The sequence below is a fragment of the Petromyzon marinus genome, chromosome 66, assembly GCF_048934315.1.
Source record: "Petromyzon marinus isolate PM22_M1 ecotype Great Lakes invasive population chromosome 66, UKy_Petmar_22M1.pri1.0, whole genome shotgun sequence".
NCBI lineage: Eukaryota > Metazoa > Chordata > Hyperoartia > Petromyzontiformes > Petromyzontidae > Petromyzon > Petromyzon marinus.
Window position 1 is genome coordinate 6,552,131 of NC_133732.1, and position 23,108 is coordinate 6,575,238.

General features: G+C 49.7%; 1 protein-coding gene across 5 annotated transcripts; it reads left to right on the forward strand.

Moving 5' to 3' along the window:
* The first annotated feature begins 9,479 nt into the window (after window positions 1-9,479).
* Window positions 9,480-22,712, forward strand: LOC116956622 (uncharacterized). 5 transcript variants are annotated; one of them, XM_032978377.2, is made up of 6 exons: window positions 9,480-10,062; window positions 10,963-11,095; window positions 16,306-16,411; window positions 18,847-18,927; window positions 19,885-20,016; window positions 21,335-22,712. In XM_032978377.2, the coding sequence occupies exons 1-6, from the start codon at window positions 10,028-10,030 to the stop codon at window positions 22,537-22,539; spliced, it is 1,692 nt and encodes a 563-aa protein (XP_032834268.2). In that variant the 5' UTR covers window positions 9,480-10,027; the 3' UTR covers window positions 22,540-22,712. The 5 variants fall into 5 exon arrangements, with proteins under 5 accessions (XP_032834268.2, XP_075910723.1, XP_032834270.2 ...); XM_076054608.1 differs by having other exon boundaries at window positions 21,338-22,712; XM_032978379.2 differs by lacking the exon at window positions 10,963-11,095 and having other exon boundaries at window positions 16,302-16,411.
* Window positions 22,713-23,108: the final 396 nt, after the last annotated feature.

Genomic DNA, 23,108 nt, shown 5'->3' on the forward strand with positions numbered 1-23,108 from the left:
GCGGAGGAGCGACGCTCACAACAACTAGCGGAGCGCCGGGTGGCTAAAGCACAGCAGGTTGGCACAGTAGGGGGCACAGGTGGTGCATCAGCCAGTCATCTCAGTCGACCTGTGGCACTCGGGTCTGCCCCGTGACCTGCCAGCGGGCGTTCGACACTTCACGTGGCCTCAAGGTGCACATGGCCTGGCACAAGCGTCGTGGTGACGTCACCGCCACTTAGTGGCGAATGGCGGTTGTTGTTGTACGTGTGTGTGTGTGTACGTGTATGTGTACCGTGTGTGTGTGTACGTGTGTATGTGTACCGTGTATGTGTAATGAGCGACTTCCACGACACGTCGTGTAGAGGGTACGTCTTCTTTTATTACTCACACTGAGCACAACACAGGCCAGCACTTATTCTTCCTCACACGGCATACAACACTTAGATATTAACGTCTCTACTACTGGCTACACACAGCCGATCACTCGCCGTGGTTCCATCGCCTTCGGCTACACCGCTGGACACCACGCAGGAGATCTTCCATGTGTCGGCGAGCAGCGACGCAGCCTGGACCCAAGACCCCACACACGAGGCCCGAGCTCCGGGTCCACTCCCCCTTATATCCCCCCAGGCATGGCTAGGCCCGCCTCCGGCCACGCCCTCTCGTGGAACCGTTCGAGCAGGTTCCCGGAGTATCTCGGCTAACCCCACCTGTTACCTTTGCCCCAGATACACCTCCTTCCCTGATTGGTTGTTACTTCTATGCCCATACCCATGAATCCCTTCCCATGCCAGCAGGTGTCACCCTGTCATTACATCATACCCCCCCCCCCCCCCCCATTAAAAAAAGATAGCCGTCCCGGCTAATACACGTTAAGAACACCCCTGTACAACACTAAGTTACAGCAATAAAAGAGTTAACGAAGCAAGGCGGAACGATCTGCAGGAACAATCAAGAAGCACTTAACAAGGCAATGGATAACAAGAAAATGGCGAGCGGGAACAAGATGGAGGTGAGATAAAAAATCACAAATCAAGGAACAACCCACAGTCCCCCCCCCCCCCCCCCCCCCCTCCCTTATACAGCACACAGGGACATTCATATTTAACGGAATCTTTAGCATTTAGACCGAGTTTGTGATGCCGGTCCGTCGACGGGAACGGTCTTCATCTCCTGCACAGGGGGCGTGCACACCGCCGGATCCCCCAGAGAAGTAGGTGGCAACATCGGCTTCATAGGTGCTGCAGGCTCGGCAGCAGGCAACTCCTCACGTTTGGTGAGGCTTTGAAGTCTGTCCACTGTCATTGGCTCGGACGCTGTGGGCGGCATGACACAATCCTTCTGACGTATGCCCTCAGCTCGCACTACCCCCGGCTCGTCGGACACGACAGACACCGGCCGTTTAATTTTTGGAGATGAAGACTCAGCCCGAGGAGGAACAAACGGTTTCAACCGAGATGGATGGACAAACCAACGGCGACGGCCCACCCGTACACGCACACACTGCGATTGTTTGACCTTGATCACTTCCACGGGACCCTGCCAAGGCTTATGCAGCTTAGGGGACACAGCCATCGGCACCTGCGGGCAATGCAAACATGCCCTGTCACTTATGGACCATGGCAGTACATGATCCCGTTTCCCTGCATTTCGGTCGTTAGCCGCCTGTGTTTTGGCGGCGTTCACTTTGGCTGGTTCCCGATCCACCGAAATGCGTTCCAGCGTAATTTGCATGTGCACAGGCAATTTGGATTTCCCCTTTTCCTGCAACGAACCCAATTGAGCATCCATTGGAGGTACATTTTCCCTACCATACATGAGAAAAAAACGGCGAAAAGGCCGTGGAAGCATGGGGGGGGGCATCCTATATGCATCTAATACACTCGGAACATGCAAATCCCAATCCGTTTGCGTCGCGTCAACTGCTTGACAAAGCATAGATGTCAGAGTCCTATTCAACTGCTCCACCATCCCATCTGTCTGGGGATGGTATGGTGACGTTCTAATTTTCTTAGTTTCCAAAGCGCCGCAGACCTCGCGCAGTAGTTTTGACGAGAAATTCCGTCACTGATCAGTGAGCAACTGCTCAGGAGCCCCCTTGTCCATTATGCATTCGTACAAAAACACCTCAGCAATTGAAGCCACCGACTGGTCAGGCAGCGGCCAAGCCAAAGGCCTTCGTGAGAAACACTCAACCCCAATTCTGATACCAATGTAATGAGCAACTTCCGCGACACGTCGTGTAGAGCGTACTTCTTCTATTACTCACACTGGGCACAACACAGGCCAACACTTATTCTTCCTCACTGAGTACAACACTTAGATATTAACGTCTCTACTGGCTACACACAGCCGATCACTCGGCGTGGTCCCATCGCCCTCACTCGGCTACACCGCTGGTTGGCGGCATGACGATGACGGAGATGGAAACCATGCAGGAGATCTTCCACGTGGCTGGACGACGGAGAGGGATGTCGGCGAGCAGCGACGCAGTGTGGATCCAAGACCCCACACACAAGCCCCCAAGCTTCGGGTTCGCTCCCCCTTATATACCCCCCAGGCGTGTCTAGGCCCCGCCTCTGGCCACGCTCTCTCGTGGAACCGTTCGAGCAGGTTCCCGGAGTATCTCGGCTCACCACCCATGTTACCTTTGCCCCAGATACACCTCCTTCCCTGATTAGTTGTTACTTCTGTGCCCGTACCCGTGAATCTCTTCTCAGGCCAGCAGGTATCACCCTGTCATCCCAGCAGGTGTCACCCTGTCATTACATCTGTGTACCGTATGTGTGTACGTGTGTGTACGTGTGTGTGTGTAGGTGTGTGTGTGTGTGTGCATGCCCGTGTGCGCACGTGCCCGTGTGTGTGCGTGCCCGTGTGCGCACGTTCCCGTGTACGCATGTGCCCGTGTGCGCACGTGTCCATGTGCGCACGTGTATGTGTACGTGTGTAAAACTACCCCCTACCTCCTCGTGGTGCTGTATGGTAACCCTGTGGTGAGCAGTGCCGTGGGGGGAGGGCCAATTTAGATTGACTATTCCCCTCGTGGCGTTTGTAGCCACCGAAGCGGCCAAGTGGGGGCTCTGGACGGGTGTGACGGGCTGGTAACCCCTCCACCTTCAAATAAATTACATCGATACCACAGAAAAAATATCAAACGAAGCTTGTGCCAGAGGCCCCGGGGGGACAGGCGTCCATGAAGTCTCCTGGCCAAACCCCATTTAGCGGAGTCAGGAGACTGAATCCTTACCTTTGGGGCTCCTCCAGAAACAGTACAAAGCCATTGCGAGTAGCCACGTGGAATTAATCGAACACTCACGGCTGAGGAAAGGCTGCCACTCTTCTGTCGGGACCTGGACCGGTACCGCCTGGATCTCTGGGGTATTCAGGAGGTCCAGTGGACTGGCTCTGGCTCCTGCCACCATGAGGGGTGGACAGTCCTCTACTCGGGGCAGGAAACTGCCAAACAACCGAGTGGCAATGAGGTGTTGGAAGCTGTAAGGTCCAGGCGACTTTGGGCTCGCCTTCCCATCAACCTGAGACGAGGAGTGGTAGTCATGGTTACTTATGCTCCCACCAAAGATGAACATCAGTAGAGGGATGCAGGCAAGGCCGATGAGTTAGATCAGGGGTCGGGAACCTATGGCTCGCGAACCAGATGTGGCTCTTTTGATGATTGCATATGGCTCGCAGATAAAACAAAATATTCTCACTTGTTTTAATCCATCCATCGATTTTTCACTGCGCATGTCCTGTTCAGGGCTGCAGGAGCAATTGTCCATTATTTTAATTGGATGATACTGGCCTACGTTTGCCGTTGCTGGGTAAAACAGGTAAACGCCCCCTTTTGAATCAGTCTGAGACTGCGTCTGCTCGGTCATTAGCTCAAAGCTAACCCTTCGACGAAGAAGATGGCGAAAAGAAAAAAAGACGACGAGTATCGTACATTTCAGGACGAATGGACCGAAGAATTCGCCTTTGTGGAGAGAGCGGGTTCTGCGGTGTGTCTAATTTGCAATGACAAAATTACATCGTTGAAACGGTCGAATGTAAAGCGGCACTTCGACACGCGCCACGCTACCTTTGCATCAAAATACCCTGTGGGAGACAGCAGAAAGAAAGCGTGCCAAGAGCTTCTGAGCAGGGTGCAAGCTAGCCAGCAGCAACTCCGCGTATGGACCCGGCAAGGTGACTATAATTCGGCTAGCTTTGCTGGTTCTTTAGCAATAGTGAGGAACGGAAAACCATTCACAGATGGCGAGTATGCTAAAACGTTCATGCTGGATGTAGCCAATGAACTTTTTGATGATCTTCCGAACAAAGACAAGATAATCAAACGGATACAAGACATGCCTCTGTCGGCAAGAACTGTTCATGATCGTACCATCGTGATGGCAAACAAAGTGGAGGAAACGCAAGTGAAGGACATAAATGCAGCGCCGTTCTTTTCTCTGGCTTTGGATGAGTCAACAGACGTGAGCCATTTGTCGCAGTTCAGCGTGATTGCAAGATATGCTGTTGGTGACACACTGCGCGAAGAAAGTCTTGCTGTTCTGCCATTAAAAGGGTCCACAAGAGGTGAGGATTTATTCAAGTCTTTCATGGAGTTTGCTCAAGAAAAAAGTCTACCTATGGATAAACTTCTCTCAGTGTGTACTGATGGTGCTCCGTGTATGGTAGGGAAAAACAAAGGATTTGTGGCGCTTCTCCGTGAACATGAAAATAGACCCATCCTAAGTTTCCATTGCATTATACACCAGGAGGCACTTTGTGCTCAGATGTGTGACAGGCAGTTTGGCGAAGTGATGTCGCTGGTCATTCGTGTGATCAACTTTATTGTTGCCCGAGCCTTAAATGATCGCCAGTTTAAAACACTGCTGGATGAAGTTGTAAATAACTATCCTGGTCTGCTTTTGCACAGCAATGTGCGTTGGTTGTCAAGAGGGAAGGTGCTTAGCCGTTTTGCGGCTTGCCTGAACGAAATCCGGACTTTCCTTGAAATGAAAGGCGTCGGGCATCCTGAGCTAGCCGACACCGAGTGGCTCCTCAAGTTTTACTATCTCGTAGATCTGACTGAACATCTGAACCAGCTCAACGTGAAAATGCAAGGCATTGGAAATACAGTGTTATCCCTTCAACAAGCTGTATTTGCTTTTGAAAACAAGCTGGAGCTTTTCATCACGGATCTTGAAACAGGTCGTTTACTACATTTTGAAAAACTGAGCCAATTTAAAGATGCATGCACAGCAAGTGAGCCCATTCAAAACCTTGATCTCCACCAGCTAGCTGGCTGCACATCCAGTCTCCTACAGTCCTTCAAAGCACGCTTTGGAGAATTTCGTGAGCACACTCGTCTTTTTAAGTTCATCACCCATCCAAACGAGTGTTCACTGAACACAGCCGACCTGAATTACATCCCTGGTGTCTCCGTCAGAGATTTTGAAGCAGAAGTGGCTGACCTGAAGGCCTCAGACATGTGGGTGAATAAGTTCAAGTCACTGAATGAAGATTTGGAAAGAATCACACGACAGAAAGCGGAGTTGGCGAGCAAGCACATGTGGACAGAAATGAAAAAACTCCAACCCGAAGACCAGCTGATTCTCAAAACTTGGAACGCGCTTCCTGTCACATACCACACACTGCAGCGTGTGAGTATTGCTGTATTGACCATGTTTGGATCTACGTATGCATGTGAGCAGTCATTCTCACATCTTAAAAACATCAAGTCCAACCTACGATCACGTTTAACGGATGAAAGCCTCAACGCTTGCATGAAGCTTAACCTCACCAAGTACCAACCCGACTACAAAGACATCAGCAAATCCATGCAGCACCAGAAGTCGCATTAATGGTGAGTGTTATAACAACATTATTTAAAAGAATAAATTCAGAGGCTTATTATACTGACATTTAGTTGAATTCACTTTTAAAATATATTATATGGCTCTCACTGAAATAAATTTCCAATTTTTTTGCTTTCATGGCTCTCTTAGTCAAAAAGGTTCCCGACTCCTGAGTTAGATGCAGTCTATGAGCTCCTGTTACAGGTGCGAGCTAAAGTGGTCCCTTGGGATATAGTTATTCTGCTGGGGGACTTTAATGCCCGAGTGGGTCATGATGCTGGCACCTGGTCTGGAGTGATTGGAAGGCATGGGCCAGATCAGCCCAATAACGGTAGGAGGCTGCTAGACATTTGTGCAGGCCTTGGGCTTGTAATTACCAATAAGGTGTTCCGGCCTCGGTGCATCCACACAATATCTTGGATGCACACCGGGTCCAAGCAAGAACATCTGCTGGACTATATAGTGATGGAACAGTGGATGCGGGCCCATGTCTTTGACACCAGGACCTACCGTGGAGCTGATCTGCCCACTTACCGGCTTGTCATCTGTAAGATTTGCCTGCCATTCTTCCACTCTGGTGGTGGGTGTACATCCAGGACCCCATTAAAACCCACAGTGGCCTGGTCTCAGCTGATGAAAGTTGCAAGCAAGAATTTCATCATCACTTTAAGCTGGGGTTGGCATCATCCCCCACTCCTCCTGATGTGAAGGTGAAATGGGCGAGGTTTAGGACTGTGGCTCACGCAGCTGCAATGGCTGCTTTGGGCACATGGTCCAAGCCTCCCCAGTGAGCCTGGCTGAAATTGGTTTTCCGGCTGGCTGAGAAAAAGCGACAGGTCCACTCTAACCGTCTACAGCCACCTATCTCGGAGAATGAAAGAGAGGCTTGCGGAGCCCCAATGCGGTTTCAGGAAAGGGCAGTCCTGCACAGATGCCACATTCTCTGTCCGTCTGCTACAGCAGAGGTGTAGGGGATTCCAACAAAACCTACATCTCTGCTTTATTGACCTGGTCAAGGCCTATGATACCATCAGTAGTCCTGGGCTCGGGGTTGTTCTTCGTGTTTTCGGACTCCCTGATTCTCTGCTCACAATAATTAAGGACCTTCATGATGGTGAGCAGGCCCGGGTACTACTACGTAGCCGGGAGTCGGAGCCATTCCCTGTTCACCTTGGGGTGCGACAGGGATGTTCTCTGGCTCCCACATGATTTAACATCTATTTCGACCACGTAATCTGTGAAGACTTCGATGGCTGTACCGGAGGAATTTCCATCTGGTACAGATACAATGAAAGGCTGATCAATGCCCGGGTGCGGTCAAAGGATGGCTCCCTATTAGTCAACTATGTTCTGTATGCCGATGATCTGGTGATTGCTGTTCACTCACAAGAGGAGTTGGAGGTGCTGCCGCTGAATCTAGAGCGTGCTACTAAGAGGTACCATCAGCCCCACCAAAACTAAGCACCTGCCTGCGTATTTTGTGTCATCAGACACTCCACCGCCACAACTCCCAATGGGTGATGGGGCAGTTGTGGAGAGTTTTCCATACCTGGGCAGTGTGCTCATGACCGGCTCCGGTTTGACAGCAGAGGTCTCACTCTAAATTATTCGAATGGCATTATCTTTTAATCGGCTGCATCAGGGATGTGGTACAAGATGATGTGGAGCTGAGTGGACTTGTGGCCTCAAAGTGTACCTGACCTGGCACAGGCGCCGTGGTGGCGACACTATCACTTGGTGGCGAATGGCGGGTCTTGGTGTATACACACACGTGTGTGTGTGTGTGTACGTGGGGAGCGGTAGCGTCGTGGTTCGCGCGCTGCACTACGAACCCGGTCCTTGGCCTCTTCCACTAGGTCGACTCAGCCTCAAATGAGTACCTGGTGCGGTGTGTTGTAAACATCGCCACTGGGGGGACAAAGGGGGCCTGGCGTGGTTGCTGCTGGCCACCCACCCCCTCGTGTGCCAGAGCACTCCAACCGTATGGGTTGACAGGTATGTTAGTGCACAATCCAACTTCCGCTCCTTCTCCTTACTTGCCCCCTTGCTACGAGAACAAACCTCCCCTCCACATGAAGCAAGCAGCGCCTTTGCTGTTTCGCTTCCGCTCCTCCCTCCCTCAAGGGGCCGTCCATAAATGACATCACGCTATTTTGGACGATTTTTGACCCCGCCCCCCCCCCCCCCTTCGTCACACGACGTCACAAAAAATCAAACCTCCCCCCTCAAATATGACGTCACAAAGCTCTGCCCCCCCCCCCCCCCCAAAAAAAAACACATGCTTCAAATCGCTTTAAACTATTGTCATTGCAGTGCGTATTTAATGTGGCGCTGAACTCTGATATTGTAGGAGAAAACATTTATTACAAAGTCTACTTAATTAAGTATAACGTGTTGTCTATATGTATTTAAAGTTGCGCATTTTGATGTGACGTCACATTTCTCAACCCCCCCCCCCCCTTCGTCACATATCGTCACAAGTGTCTGACACCACCCCCCCCCCCCTATGTGCGTGACGTCATTTATGGACGGCCCCCAAGACCCACAACGTCTTCTTCCTGGCCCCATCCTTCCCTTCCATCGCTAGGTACCCACCATATTTCCCGTACCCACTAAACCTCCCTCCCCACACCTCCCATCCCCTATTCAACGCATCACCTTTAGCTACCGTCTTTGTACTACTCATAGCCCCTTGTAAAAGCACCTTGGATAAAGGCGCTATCATACCTTGCTAACCCAGACGGCTTACCCGTATTCTTGTAAAGGGAAATTGAATTCCCAGGTCCATGCGGCATTACAGCCGTTTTCAATGCGGGCAAAAAAATGTTTTGTCTATTTGTTTGTGTTTTTTTCCCTTGTGATGCGACTTTGTGAGATGAATGTTGAGGTTTATAAAGGCACGGAGTGAACAATAGGTTCTGAATTGGTCTGTAGTAATAAGGTAGGCACTGATAAGGGGTTGACAGGTTTGCTACTATACTACTATACACTAACTACATACCTGTAAAGTCACGCAGAATGGAAATAAAATAATAAAAATGAAACATAATAAAATAAAATTCTCACGACGTTTGGGCCACAACACAAGTAGCCTTCTTCAGGTGAAGGAACAGAACTGTCGGGATAACAACGCTTCAATGAAGCGCTGTTATCCCGACAGTTCTCTTCATTGAAGCACTGTCGTCCCGACAGTTCTGTTCCTTCACCTGAAGAAGGCTACTTGTGTTGTGGCCCAAACGTCGTGAGCATTTTAAATTATTATGTTTTATTTTTATTATTTTATTTCCATTCTACGTGACTTTACCGAAAGAACCAAGAAGATGAATCCCTGCAGTCACGAAAGCTTTAAATCGAAATTTAACTACATACCGTGTCAATCCAGACAGCTTACCCGTATTCTTGTCCAGGGAAATTGAGTTTTCAGATCCATACGGCATTACAGCCGTTTCAATGCGGGCACAATAATAATGTTGTCTATTTGTTTGTGTTTCTCCCATGTGATGGGACTTTGCAGGATGAACGTTGAGATCTATAAGGGCATGGGGGTGACCAATAAGGTCTGAATTGGTCTGTAATAATGTAGGGCACTGATAAGACGTTAACGACAGGTATTCCGCTGTATAAATATCACATAAATTTTGATTTAAAGCTTTCGTGACTGCAGTAATTCATATTCTTAGCTCTTTTGGTAAAGTCACGTTGAAGGGAAACAATAAAATAATAAAATATATATAAAACAATAAAAATTCTCACGACGTTTCGACCATAACGCAGACGGTCATCATCAGGTGTAACCACGGTACGGTGACCTGGCAAACTGGATGATTCCGGGTAAAATGGTGAAGGGCATGGGTGGTGCTATGGATCTGGTGGCCAGCGCTGGCACAAAGGTGGTCATCACGATGACCGTTTGCGTTATGGTCGAAACGTCGTGAATTTTTTTTTGTTTTATATATTTTATTATTTTATTGTTTCCCTTCAACGTGACTTTACCGAAAGAGCTAAGAATATAAATATCAGATAGTTATTTTGAAGACTACCTGGGGTACGGCTCAGTGGACCTTACGTGGTCACAAATATAAAATTGGGAGTCGTTCAGTTGTCATCTCAACCACCCCCCCCGAATCCCCCAACCTCTTGAGAGGATTGGTGCAGTGTGGCTGAGCATTGCCCCGCATCTTGTCGCCTGCGTCTGGAGTCGCTGAATGAGGACCGCCACTGACAAGACATCGTCTGTGTGGTGGGAGACACGGGGGGAGAGACACGGGGAGAGAGACACGGGGAGAGAGATACGGGGGGAGAGACACGGGGAGAGAGACACGGGGAGAGAGACAGAGACACGGGAAGAGAGACACGGGGAGAGAGACAGAGACACGGGGAGAGACACAGAGACACGTTGAGAGAGACACGGGGAGAGAGACACGGGGGGAGACGCAGACACGTTGAGAGAGACACGGGGAGAGAGACACGGGGAGAGAGACACGGGGAGAGAGACACGTTGAGAGAGACACGGGGAGAGAGACACGGGGAGACAGACACAGGGAGAGAGACACAGGCACGGGGAGAGAGACACGGGGAGAGAGACAGAGACACGGGGAGAGAGACAGAGACACGGGGAGAGACAGAGACACGGGGAGAGACAGAGACACGGGGAGAGAGACAGAGACACAGTGAGAGAGACAGAGGCACGGGGAGAGAGACACGGGGAGAGAGACAGAGGCACGGGAAGAGAGACACGGGGAGAGAGACACGGGGAGAGAGACAGAGGCACGGGGAGAGAGACACGGGGAGAGAGACAGAGGCACGGGAAGAGAGACACGGGGAGAGAGACAGCGACACGGGGAGAGACAGAGACACGGGGAGAGACTGAGACACGGGGAGAGACAGAGACACGGGGAGAGAGACAGAAACACGGGGAGAGAGACAGAGACACGGGGAGAGAGAGACACGGGGAGAGACAGAGACACGGGGAGAGACAGACACGGGGAGAGACAGACACGGGGAGAGAGACACGGGGATAGAAAGACTGAGACACGGGGAGAGACACGGGGAGAGACGGGAAGACAAACACAGACACCACCGCCACGGGGTGAGTTCACAAAAGTCGTCACGTCTCCTCTGTGCGTCCCTCGAAGAGCAGCAGCAGCAGCTGTGACGTCACTGACGTGGTGGATACGTCACTGACGTGGTGGATGAGTCACGTGATGGCGTCAGGTGTAGCGGAGTTGGTTGATGATGCCTCCCGACGTCAATGGCGGAGCCAGGATCTTCAGGTAGGGGGGGGGAAACCCCTCCAGCATTGAAAAATGATAGAGGAGTTGTTAGTGAGTAAGGAGTTGTTAGTAAGTAAGGAGTTAGTAAGTAAGGAGTTGTTAGTGAGTAAGGAGTTGTTAGTAAGTAAGGAGTTGTTAGTAAGGAGTTGTTAGTGAGTAAGGAGTTGTTAGTGAGTAAGGAGTTGTTAGTAAGGAGTTAGTAAGGAGTTGTTAGTAAGAGAGGAGTTGTTAGTAAGTAAGGAGTGGTTAGTAAGGAGTTGTTAGTGAGTAAGGCGTTGTTAGTGAGTAAGGAGTTGTTAGTAAGGAGTTGTTAGTAAGGAGTTGTTAGTGAGTAAGGAGTGGTTAGTAAGTAAGGAGTTGTTAGTAAGTAAGGAGTTAGTAAGTAAGGAGTTGTTAGTAAGTAATGAGTTGTTAGTGAGTAAGGAGTTGTTAGTAAGTAAGGAGTTGTTAGTAAGTAAGGAGTTAGTAAGTAAGGAGTTGTTAGTAAGTAATGAGTTGTTAGTGAGTAAGGAGTTGTTAGTAAGTAAGGAGTTAGTAAGTAAGGAGTTGATAGTAAGTAAGGAGTTGTTAGTAAGTAAGGACTTGTCCCTTGCTTTTTATTCGACGCGTGTGCGGCGATGACTCAGCCATCGATCTAGGGTCGAATTCAAACCGTGTGGTGTGATCGGCATCGCTCTCGCTGAAGGTGCTGATGCCTTCAGGGAAGTCGTGGACTCTGTATACGCAACTGCGCACAATTCTGTGAGTCGCTTATAACTGCATTGCCGTTACTTATTGCCAATTATGGACTCAGACTATCGTCATATCATCTCAAAGAGTCCCTGGCACATAATAATATGCTACACAGTGGCAGTGGAGGTCGCAAAATGCCGATTTATTACTAATAAATCCCAATGATCCGATCGAAATCCCTAATTTCAATCGGAGAGTTAAATTTTTCACCTGCGGAAATGCGTCTATGTGTCAGTTACGGAGTGGGGGGGGGGGTTTGACCATACTTCACCACGCATTGTCAGTGCGTATTGACAAAGGGCTGTTGCACGGCCGATGAACGTTGGCACCGACGATATGAAGGTGGCCGTCTGGAACGCTCTTCCGCTATTAGGAAGCCGCTGGGAGCTATGCACATTTAAATCATCATCTAGATTGACAAACGCATTTCTTTAGAACTGTTTGTGGTTGTGTTTAGTTTGTTGTCCTTTCGCCACACCTCCGATTAGCACGGCTGGCTACGTATGGTGCGTAATAAGTTCAACATGCATACATCATCATTACAGCAAAGATTCACCACTCCGCTACTCCAATCACCTGCCTCATCCACCACCTCAGTGTAAAATCACAGCTGATGTTTTTCATCAACATCAGCTGTATAAAGTAGAAGTCAGAGACCCGAAGACTCACACAGAGACCTGAAGACTCACAGACACCCAGACTCAATTAACCCTTCTCCCGTTTCCGGTGACGTCTGGCAAGTTGCAGGGTGGTGGGTGGGTGGTGTCACGTTCACTGCCAAATCTCAGAACAGCGCAAGTGGCTCAGCGTTAATTTTATTGAGAGAGAGGCGTAGTAGCAACAGCGCCGTTGATTTGAAAAAGACATCGTTACTCACCGCAGAGAACCGTAGCGACACGACCGCCGCCACTCTACGATAGCTGGGCACCAAAACTGTACCACATGCCCATCCTGCGTTGCCTTTTGGTGGGAGCTGCGGTGTGTCGATGGAGTTACTTTATTTTAGTTTTACTTCCGTTTCGGTTCCGATAACCTACACACACACACGCGTATGTCAACGAATCGGAAGAGCGTTCCAGGCAGCCACAGAAGTGCGTCTGGAAGCGCTGCTCGATGATGCGGTGCGACCGGTGATCCACACGTACGTTGTCGGAATGGGAAAGGGATAATAGTTCCAAATTTTCTCACACAAATTGGGGATGAAAAGAATAATCAGAATCGGAATTTTGTATTTATACTGCAGGATGAGGAATCCGATGATGTCCAGTAGAGACACGGGGTCAGAACATTACAACAACAAACACACTACACAAACACGATAGTTGTGCAAAATACAAGAAAGGAAAACAAATCACACAAATACAAACAAATACAACTAAACCATCCCCATCCTACAAGGAAAAGCCCACCAAGGTATTCAGTTATTTTTCAGAAGCGACCTGGCCATCACCAATGATAGCTCAACAAAGTGGCCCATCATCATTTCGACATTTATACCAGCAGCCAATATAATCTAAGTGATCTCAAAGTGTTCCGTCTCCTGGTATCTCCATTCTGCCACATCTGTCCACATTTTAACTGACTCTGTTAATACAAAACATCACTAAAGTTTTAAGTGTGCATATAATTTTAGAACATAATTTCTATAATTATTCAGTGCAGTAAGGTCTCAGAGTACACGACGGGGTTTAGGTTCCATGTACTCTCGCGTAAGCACGAATTCTCGTAAGTTGGGGTTTGCCTATACAAGTGTATTTAAAATGTATGTATACTACTACTATACACTACTATATTACTATATACTACTGTGTTGCTATATATTACTATATACGACTATATTACTATACGAGTGTATAGAAAATGATAATAATGTACATATATGTTTAATAAAGTACAGTACTGTGCAGTAAATTATTCCCAATCCGCTTGTCCTGGTGAGGGTCGTGACGGCAGCATGTTGAGTAGAGTTGTCCAGACCTCCCTTTCCCTGGTGACAGACTCTAGCTGTTCCTGGGGAATTCCCAGGAGTTCCCAGGCCAGCCGAGCGACATAGTCCTGCTAGCGTGTCCTGGGCCGGCCCCGGGGTCTTCACCCAGTGAGATGTGCCTGATAGAGTTCCAGGGAGAGTCTACCGGGGGGCATCCTTACCAGGTGCCAGAACCACCTCAACTGGCTCATCTCGATCCAGAGGAGCAGCGGCTCGACTCTGCGGACCTCCCAGATTACCGAGCTCACCCAATCACGGAGAGTGAGCTCGGCAACCCTGCCGAGAAACTTCATTTCGGCCACTTGTACCCGCAATGTCATCCTTTTAGTCATTACCCAAAGCTCATGACCATAGGTGAGGGTGGGAACATAGATCGACCTGTAAACCGGGAGCTTTGCTCGAAGTTGAGCTCCCGCTTCACTACCATGGAATAGTACAGCGCCCACAACACTGCGGACGCCACACCGATCTGCCGGCTGATCTCCCACTTAACATCACCCGTGAAAAAGACCCCAAGGTACTTAAACTCCTCTACTAAGGGCAGCTTTTCCCCCCTCACCTGAAGAGCACAATCCACAATCTCCCAGGAGTGAACCATGACCTCAGCTTTGGAAGTGCTGATCCTCATCCCAGCCGCTTCACAATCGGCATCAAACCGTTCAAGTGCACGCTGGAGATCACAGATTGATGAGGAAAAGATTACATTATCTGCAAAAAGCAGCGACGCCACCTCCATGCCCCCCTACTGGATACTCTCGATACCTCGGCTGCGCCTTGATATCCTGTCCATGACAATCACACTAGCAATGGAGACAAGACGCACCCTTGGTGGAGTCCAACACCCACAGTGAACGACTTTGATTTAACCCCAAGAATACAGACACAGCTCCCACTTCTGGAATAGAGGGACCGGGTAGCATGCGAAAGCGGCACCGGTACGTCATACTTCCGCAGCACCTCCCACAAGACATTGCGGGGAACATGGTCATATGCCTTCTCCAAGTCTACAAAGCAGAGGTAGACTGGAGAAGTAAATTCCCATGACCCCTCAAATATCCGTGAGATGGAAAAGAGCTGGTCCATTGTTCCACGACTATGACCGAATCCGCATTGTTCCTCCTGAATCTGAGGCTCGACAACCGGGTGTAGCCTCCTCTCCAGCACTCTGGCATAGGATTGACCTGGGATGCTGAGGAGTGTGATCCCTCTGTAGTTGGAGCACAACCTCGGGTTCCCTTTCTTATAAATGGGGACCATGACCCCAGTTTGCCAATCCAGAGGTACTGTACCCACCTTCCATGCAACATTGAAGAGGCGTGTGAACCACGACACTCCTACACTGTCCAGCGCTTTCAACAACTCTGGGCGAATCTCGTCCACCCTAGCAGCATTGCCACTACAGAAGCCCTCGACCGCCGCAGCGACTTCAGCAGCCGTAATGGATCCGACCCCCCCCCCCAGCTATTTCCAGGGCTGCCTCCTAAGAGGAGGGCATGTCCACAGGGTTGATAAGCTCCTCAAAGTGTTCCTTCCACCTCTCGACTATCTCCTACGTTGAGTTCAATATTACGCCACCTTTACTGAGAACAGCCTGGGCCACGACCCGTCGACCCCTCCTAAGGTGTCGGATGGTTTGCCAGAAAATCTTTGAGGCTGCCTGATAGTCCCTCTCCATCGCCTCTCCAAACTCCTCCCACAGCCAGGCTTTCGCTTCAGCGACTGCTACCGCTGCCGCCCTCTTGGCAAGCCGGTACCTCTCAATCGAGTCAGAAGACCTTTTTTCGAGCACAGCTCGGAAAGCCTCCTTCTTCAACTTGACAGCTTCCCTCACCACTGGTGGCCACCAGCCGGTCCTAGGCTAGCCGCCATGACAGGCACCAACTGCCTTCAGGCCACAGCTTTTCGCAGCTGCATCGACAAGCGAGGTCCTGAACATCGTCCACTTGGACTCAATGTCCACGACCTCATTTGGAGTGCAGGAGAAGTTCTCCCGGAGGTGGCAGTTGAAATGTTTCTGCACTGGGTCTTCCGGCAGACGTTACCAGAAAACCCACACTATTCGTTTGGGCCTTCCACGTCTATCTGGTCGGTGCCTCAAGTGTCGGATCATCTGTATATGATAAATACGAAAGATGCTAGCTGGGTAGACTCGTTTCTTGCACGAGCGATACAGTAACATGCGCTCAAATACACGTTCTCGTGATGGCAGGGCGGTGATTTTACTCTTTTCCCACCCCGTGTGTGTAGCGAAAGTACGAGTCACAAGTGTATGTATTAATGGGGGGTCAGTCACGTATGAGCGGTCCGCGTACTCTGAGCCCGCGTACTCTTGAGACCTTACTGTGGTTTTTTTTTCAATTAATCTGTAATCGTGGAATGCTTTGATTTTGGGTCACCCCCCATCCCTCCCTTCACGAAGAGCTGAGCTGTGGGGGGCTTTACTCGGCGCGATATCAACTTGCGCGTGTTTCTTTGCGCGCTCCTCAGGTAGATGGACACAAATGCGACATCGCCGTTCATCAAACAAGAAAATGAAGAGAATCCAAACCCAGCGTTGGGCCCCGACCCGACGATGAAGTGTGAAGGTGCCGATGCCGGTGAGGTTTGAGATGGAAGTCTACCTTGGACTGATTTGCTCACCTTGGCAGTACTCTGCACTTCAATCGTGGTTTTTTTTGCGTATTCTGTTTGTGTGTTTGTTGTTGTAACATTCTGACCTCTGTGCCTCTATTGGACATCTATTAAAAATGTAAATTATAAAGAGCTTCATTGTTCATCAGTTTCATCCAGCATGAATAAATATTCTGATTCTGATGTCAGGGCCACCGCAGTGGTTCGGAGATGTTAACTACCTCGCCTGGTATACAGGAGGTCGTGGGCTCGATCCCGACCCTGACGCCTGCTGTATATTTGTAACGTTCTGATCCTGTGGCCCTACTGGACATCTGTGAAAAAGAGCTTTATCGCTCATTGGATTCCTCCTGCAGTATAAATACAAGATTCTGATTCTGTGGTCAATGTCACCCCGATTCTTGTCCACATCATGGAAGCTAAGTAGAGTTGACTTTGTATAAATGCTTGGATAGGCGACCACCCGTGCATCGCGCCACAGCGGGTAAGAGATGTTAACTCCGTCTCCTGGTATATAGGAGATCGTGGGTTCGATCCCAACCCTGATGCCTGCTGTATATTTCCAGTTTGCGTATTCTCTCTCTCTCCCCGTGGTCTAATGGATTTGTCTCCGGGTCCTCCGGGTTCCCCCTCTAGATTAAGAATTAAAATCACAAGTTTAGAGTATTTGACTGCTATACATTTTCACATGATAAGCCACTTCGTTGATCTATCATTTATGATGGCCAGGTCACTTATGAAAAAGAGCTACATAGCTCAGTGGGCCTCACTTGGTGAAATCAAAAGTAGTTTACTAAATGTTTCTGCTTCTTTAAACAAAACACATGAACGTCAGCTATTCAATTATTGGGTTTGATGCACCTCCGATGAGCACAGTTGGCTGCATACAGTGCAAAATAAGTTCTACATTTGTACAAGATAAAGTGATGAGAGACAAAGTTACGATAGATAAATTGATGAGAGATAAAGTGGTGAGAGATATAGCGATGAGAGATAAAGGGATGATAAAGTAACGAGAGATAAAATGATGAGCTAATGTGATGAGATAAGGTAAGTTAATTTATATGTATGTTGAAATTCTTTCGCACCATATGTAGTCAACTATGCTAATCGGAGGTGCTATTATTTAATACTTTAATATTCATTATTTTATTTACTTTATGTTTATTATAACCAATTTTATAAGTTTTTGTGTCACGATAATGTTCAGGTGTTGAATCGCTTATTTACGTACAATCAGGGTTTTCGTCAGACACTAACATTGTGCGCGAAATTTGCTCTTTACGAACAATCTCCGGAACTTATTCCTTCGTCGTCACGAACAAGGAGGGAATTCCGTACTAGGGTTTCGGTTTTTATCTCGGGCAGATTCGCAAAGACGCAACTCGTTTGCTACATACTCTTTGGTTTTTTCGGTAAAGTCACGTAGATAAAACAAAATCAAAATAAAAGAAAACAACTAAATCAAATCACAACGTTTCGGAGGCAACACAAGCTTCCGTCTTCAGGTGGAACAGTCACAGCAAGGTAGCTGCATCAAGTGGTGAGCTCTGAGACCCTCGAGCTTATATACAGGTTAAGGTGGGGGGGAGGAGCCAAGCAGGGAACGACGACGAGGCCAAGTTAATCCATCTTTTGTTATGTTGAGGGTTCGGGGGAAGCGGTGGTTCACTGCACGGGGGCAATGAAAAATGGTAAAAAAAGGCTGTGCGCTTATAAGGTAGCTGAAGTTTTGACTTGGTTTATGACATTTTTCCAGTGGTTGCTTAATTTAAAACCATCCTCTCGGTTGAAGTTGTGTTTTATCTCCGTGACTTTACCGAAAAAACCAAAGAGTATGAATCCTTGCAGTCACGAAAGCTTCAAATCTAGAATCGTTTGCTACATGTCCGCACGGCTTTGATCTGCCGAAAAAACACTACGGTGCTCCATCAACCGCTTCAGAGCAGCGGCTGGTCGCTGCTGCACCACGCCTCTTCCACAAGTGGAGAATCAAAGACAACTCCACACAGTGTGACTGCATTCCTGTCAACCCCTTATCAGTTGCCCTTCCTTATCACAGACAAATTCAGACCTTATTGGTCATACCGTGCCCTTATAAATCTCAACGTTCATCCTACAAAGTCCCATCACAAGGGGGGAAATACAAACAAATAGAGAAAAAAAGTTTGCCCGTATTTAAACGGCTCTGCGCCGTATCGACCTGAAAACTAAATTTCCCTGTACAAAAATATGGATAAACCGTATGGGTTGACAGGTAATGTGACTGCAGCTCCTGAAACTATCGCGTGGCTCACAGACTTAAACTCCTTGGACGTGTGATTTGGGCGCAGACTTGCCACACGCGAGAGAGATGTCGGCGTTTTTTGTCTGTGAACGTATGAACGTGTGTCGGGCGCAGTTGCCAAGCGAGGACCTCGCGGGAGCCCGGGGAGCGGCGACAAGTTGGCCGTAATGGTAAAAACCGAAGTGGAGGAAAATGGTAAGGCCCCCCCCCCCTTGCCCCACACTTCCGATTAGAAAGGTTGGATACTTATTATGCGAAATCAGTTCACGGTGGCTTAGGAGATGTTAACTACCTTGCCTGATATACAGGAGATTGTGGGTTCGATCCCCGACCCTGACGCCTGCTGTATATTCGGAGTTTGCGTGTCTCTCCCTCTCTCTCCCCGTGGTGGCATGGATTTTTCTCCGCATCCTCCGGTTCTTCCCTCCACATTTAGAAATGTGCGTTTACAGCATTTGGTTGCTGCTATACATTTCCACCTGATGATGATGATAAGCCCACTTCGTTGAGCTATCATTTGTGGTAGCCTGTTAAAATAAACGTTCTTTTTTAATGGTAATGATTTTTGGAAGTTAGACAGGCATTGGCACGGAAAATAAAACAAAAAACTTCTTCGATGCCTCTACAAGGCCATGATCCAGGCCTAGTCCTAGTCAATAATTGATGAGGTATGGAGTAGGCTTAGTTGCGTTGATTAGGTATGGCCTAGGCTTAGTTACTTGTCACTCGTTGATTAGGTATGGGGTATGCCTAGTACTAGTCATCACGTGTTTAGAGTATTTGGCTGCTACTATACATTTTCAGGTGATGATGATCAGCCCACTTCGTGGAGCTATCATTTGCGGTAGCGAGGTCGCTTCTGAAAAAGAGCTACATAGCTCAGTGGGCTTTACCTGGAAAATGGAAAAAAAAGAAAACCTAGTTTATAGTTGAACATACACACGTACGTACAAACCCCATGGACTCAACTCCTGCAGGCAGGCAGCCAGTCCCACAATCCAGATGTGGAGTCGCAATCTGCAAGCTGGATTCCACCCATCCTCAATTCGTCTGACAACCAGATAGATGGTGTTATAGTAGTTGTGTTTCTTTTAGACCCTCCAATCCTTCCACCCGTCCGAGAACGTTTGTGTGCATTTTTCGAAATCACAGCTCCGGATGTGAACATCGCTGAAGGCGAAGGAGCTGGCGAGGTGGCAGAGCACGAGGCAGCGGAGTCCTGCGGGTATCTGGCCGCGCCGGGCCAGAACTTCATCGAGGTGGAGTTGTCAGAGGAGGACGCGGGTGAGCCGTCACCCTTTGGTCACGTCTTATCTTATTTGGGGGGTGCCACGGTGGCTAGGAGATGTTAACCACCTTGCCTGGTATACAGGAGTTCGTGGGTTCGATCCCAACCACATGATAAGCCACATCCTAGAGCTTTTATTTGTGATAGGTCGCTTCTGAAACAGAGCTATATACCTCATTGAGGCCTTACCTGCTAAAATAAAATAGGTAGAGGTTATTTTATATTTATAAAAGCGGCTTAGCTCAAGTTGCTCTATAACATAGTTTAAAAGTGGTAACATTATTTGTAACGATGATACATGAGAATAACATTAACACTGAGTCGTACTCTATCATAAACTTTCTTATGTTTTTTTCATATTCTTAGAAAGCGCTTTACAGAGTGGTTTAGATGGCAGAGGAAGTGCAAGGGCCAAGGAATGAGTGACCATAACAGAGGGCACGGGGGGTCATGAAAGGGGCTACGGGGGAGGGATGGGAATGAGTGGAGGGGCAAGGGGAGGGAAGAGGAAGGCGATGGGGGATGATGGAGAAGAGGTGAGGCTTTGAGAGAGGAACGGAAGGAGGTTAAGGAGGGGGACTGCTTCATTTAGATGGGTAATGTTGAGTCAATAGGCAGTGTTGAGTCTATGGGCAGTGTTGAGTCTATAGTGCAGTGTTGAGTCTATGGGGAGTGTTGAGTCTATGGGCAGTGTTAAGTCTATGGGCAGTGTTGAGTCTATGGGCGATGTTGAGTCTGCGGGCAGTGTTGAGTCTATGGGCAGTGTTGAGTCTATGGGCAGTGTGAGTCTATGGGGAGTGTTGAGTCTACGGGCGATGTTGAGTCTACGGGTGGTGTTGAGTCGACGGGCGGTGTTGAGTCTACGGGCAGTGTTGAGTCTACGAGCAGTGTTAAGTCTATGGGCAGTGTTGAGTCTGTGGGAAGTGTTGAGTCTATGGGTAGTGTTGAGTCTACGGGCAGTGTTGAGTCTACTGACAGTGTTGAGTCTACTGACGGTGTTGAGTCTACGGGCAGTGTTGAGTCTACTTACAGTGTTGAGTCTACTGACGGTGTTGAGTCTACGGGCAGTGTTAAGTCTATGGTGCAGTGCTGAGTCTATTGGGGAAGTGCTGCTCATATACAGGGGACGTTGATTCCAGTGGAAGGGTGCAAGGTGGACACATTTTGCAATGAAGAAAATTCTTACAAGCAAACCATTTCTTTAATGCAAACCTCAAATGTCACTGGAACCGTTTCTGGCTTCTCATCACCATATTTACTTTGTGTCAGTTTAACCAAAGTGTGCATTTGATATAATTTTTTTTAAACGTGCAGCAGATGAAGCGGGAGAAACAGAACTCCTGTGCGACGAGTGCGGGAAGGGCAGAGGCTTCGAAATAATGAAGACAGACAAAGCGCAACGCAGCAGCAGCATCGGCAAGACACAGGGAACCTGCAAGCGGTGCGGGAAGCCGATGGAAGGCGCCGCGCCGTGCACGGTGGCGGTCACCGCCGATGAGAGGAAGCTCGCGTGCAAGGAGTGCGGGAAGTGCTTTGCGACGCGGTCCACTTTGAACGCGCATTTCCGAATACACACGGGCGAGTGGCCGCACGCGTGCACGGAGTGCGGCAAGGGCTTCGCGACGCGCTCCAGCCTGGAGACGCACACGAGGACGCACACGGGCGAGCGTCCCCACGTGTGCGCCGAGTGCGGCAAGGCGTTTGCGCAGCGCTACCACCTGGAGGCACACTCGGTGTCGCACACCGGCGAGAAGCCGCACGCGTGCGAGGAGTGCGGCAAGGGGTTCACGCGCTTCTACGACTTGAAGGTCCACTTCAGGACACACACGGGCGAGAAGCCACACGCGTGCAAGGAGTGCGGCAGGGGATTCGCGCACCGCTCCAGCCTGGAGGCGCACGCCGTGTCGCACACGGGCGAGTGGCCGCACGTCTGCGCGGAGTGCGGAAAGGGCTTCGCGCAGCGCTACAACCTGGAGAAGCACGCCAAGACTCACACTGGCGAGCGGCCGCACGCCTGCGCCGAGTGCGGCAAGGCGTTCGCGCACCGCTCCGACCTGGAGAGGCACAGGAGGACGCACACGGGCGAGAGGCCGCACGCGTGCGCCGAGTGCGGCAAGCGCTTCGCGCGGCGCTCCCACCTGGAGGTGCACTCCATATCGCACACGGGCGAGTGGCCGCACGCGTGCGGCGAGTGCGGCAAGGGCTTCGCGCACCGCTCCGACCTGGAGGTGCACGCGAGGACGCACACGGGCGAGAGGCCGCACGCGTGCGCCGAGTGCGGCCGGGGCTTCGCCCGGCGCTCCCACCTGGAAGCGCACTCGGCGTCGCACGCAGGCGAGTGGCCGCACGTGTGCGGCGAGTGCGGCAAGGGCTTCGAGCACCGCTTTTCTTTGGAGAAGCACGCGCGGACGCACACGGGCGAGAAGCCGCACGTGTGCGCCGAGTGCGGCAAGGGCTTCTCGCAGAGCGGCCACTTGAAGCGACATTCTAGGACGCACGCTGCCGAGTGGAAATCTTGAATCGAAGCGGTTTTTTTTTCCTCCTTTTGTTTTACTTCCCCTTTTTCCTCCCCAATTTGGCTTCGAGCGATGTTTTTTTTTCGTTTTGCCTAAATACGCTCGCCCGTCGTATATATAGTAGCCGTAGTGTGATGTTGTATTAGGGATATAACAAATAAACTGAAAAAAAGTCATATATATATACGTGTAAATGTATGTACAGGAATAACCTTGCCCAAACCCGGGCTATATAGAACACGTGGTTCGGCTCTCTGCATGGTTTTACCTCATCAGGTCTCTTTTCCGGAACACGGGGGGCGATGTCGGAAAGTAGTGTCGTGAGAATGCTGCATCCGTTGTGAATGAATCGACCGTCCTTCATGAGCCTCCTCTATAGCGGCCGATCTTGACACTGCTGGTACCTGTCATCGGCAAGTCCACTCAGCTCCACTTCCTCCCCTGCCGCATCAGCTCCATCTCTTCGTCAGCCCTTGCCACTCAACCACTCACTCACCCACTCACTCATCCATCAGCTCCATCTCTTCTCCAGCTTTTGCCACTCAACCACTCACTCACTCACTCATCACCTC

Excerpts from the sequence above, each read along its gene's own strand:
- LOC116956622 (XM_032978377.2), top strand. The coding sequence starts at position 10,028 with ATGAGGACCGCCACTGACAAGACATCGTCTGTGTG. Across the intron at positions 10,063-10,962 it reads GACAAGACATCGTCTGTGTG|CAGCAGCAGCTGTGACGTCA; the intron begins GTGGGAGACACG and ends CTCGAAGAGCAG. Across the intron at positions 11,096-16,305 it reads GGCGGAGCCAGGATCTTCAG|ATGGACACAAATGCGACATC; the intron begins GTAGGGGGGGGG and ends CTCCTCAGGTAG.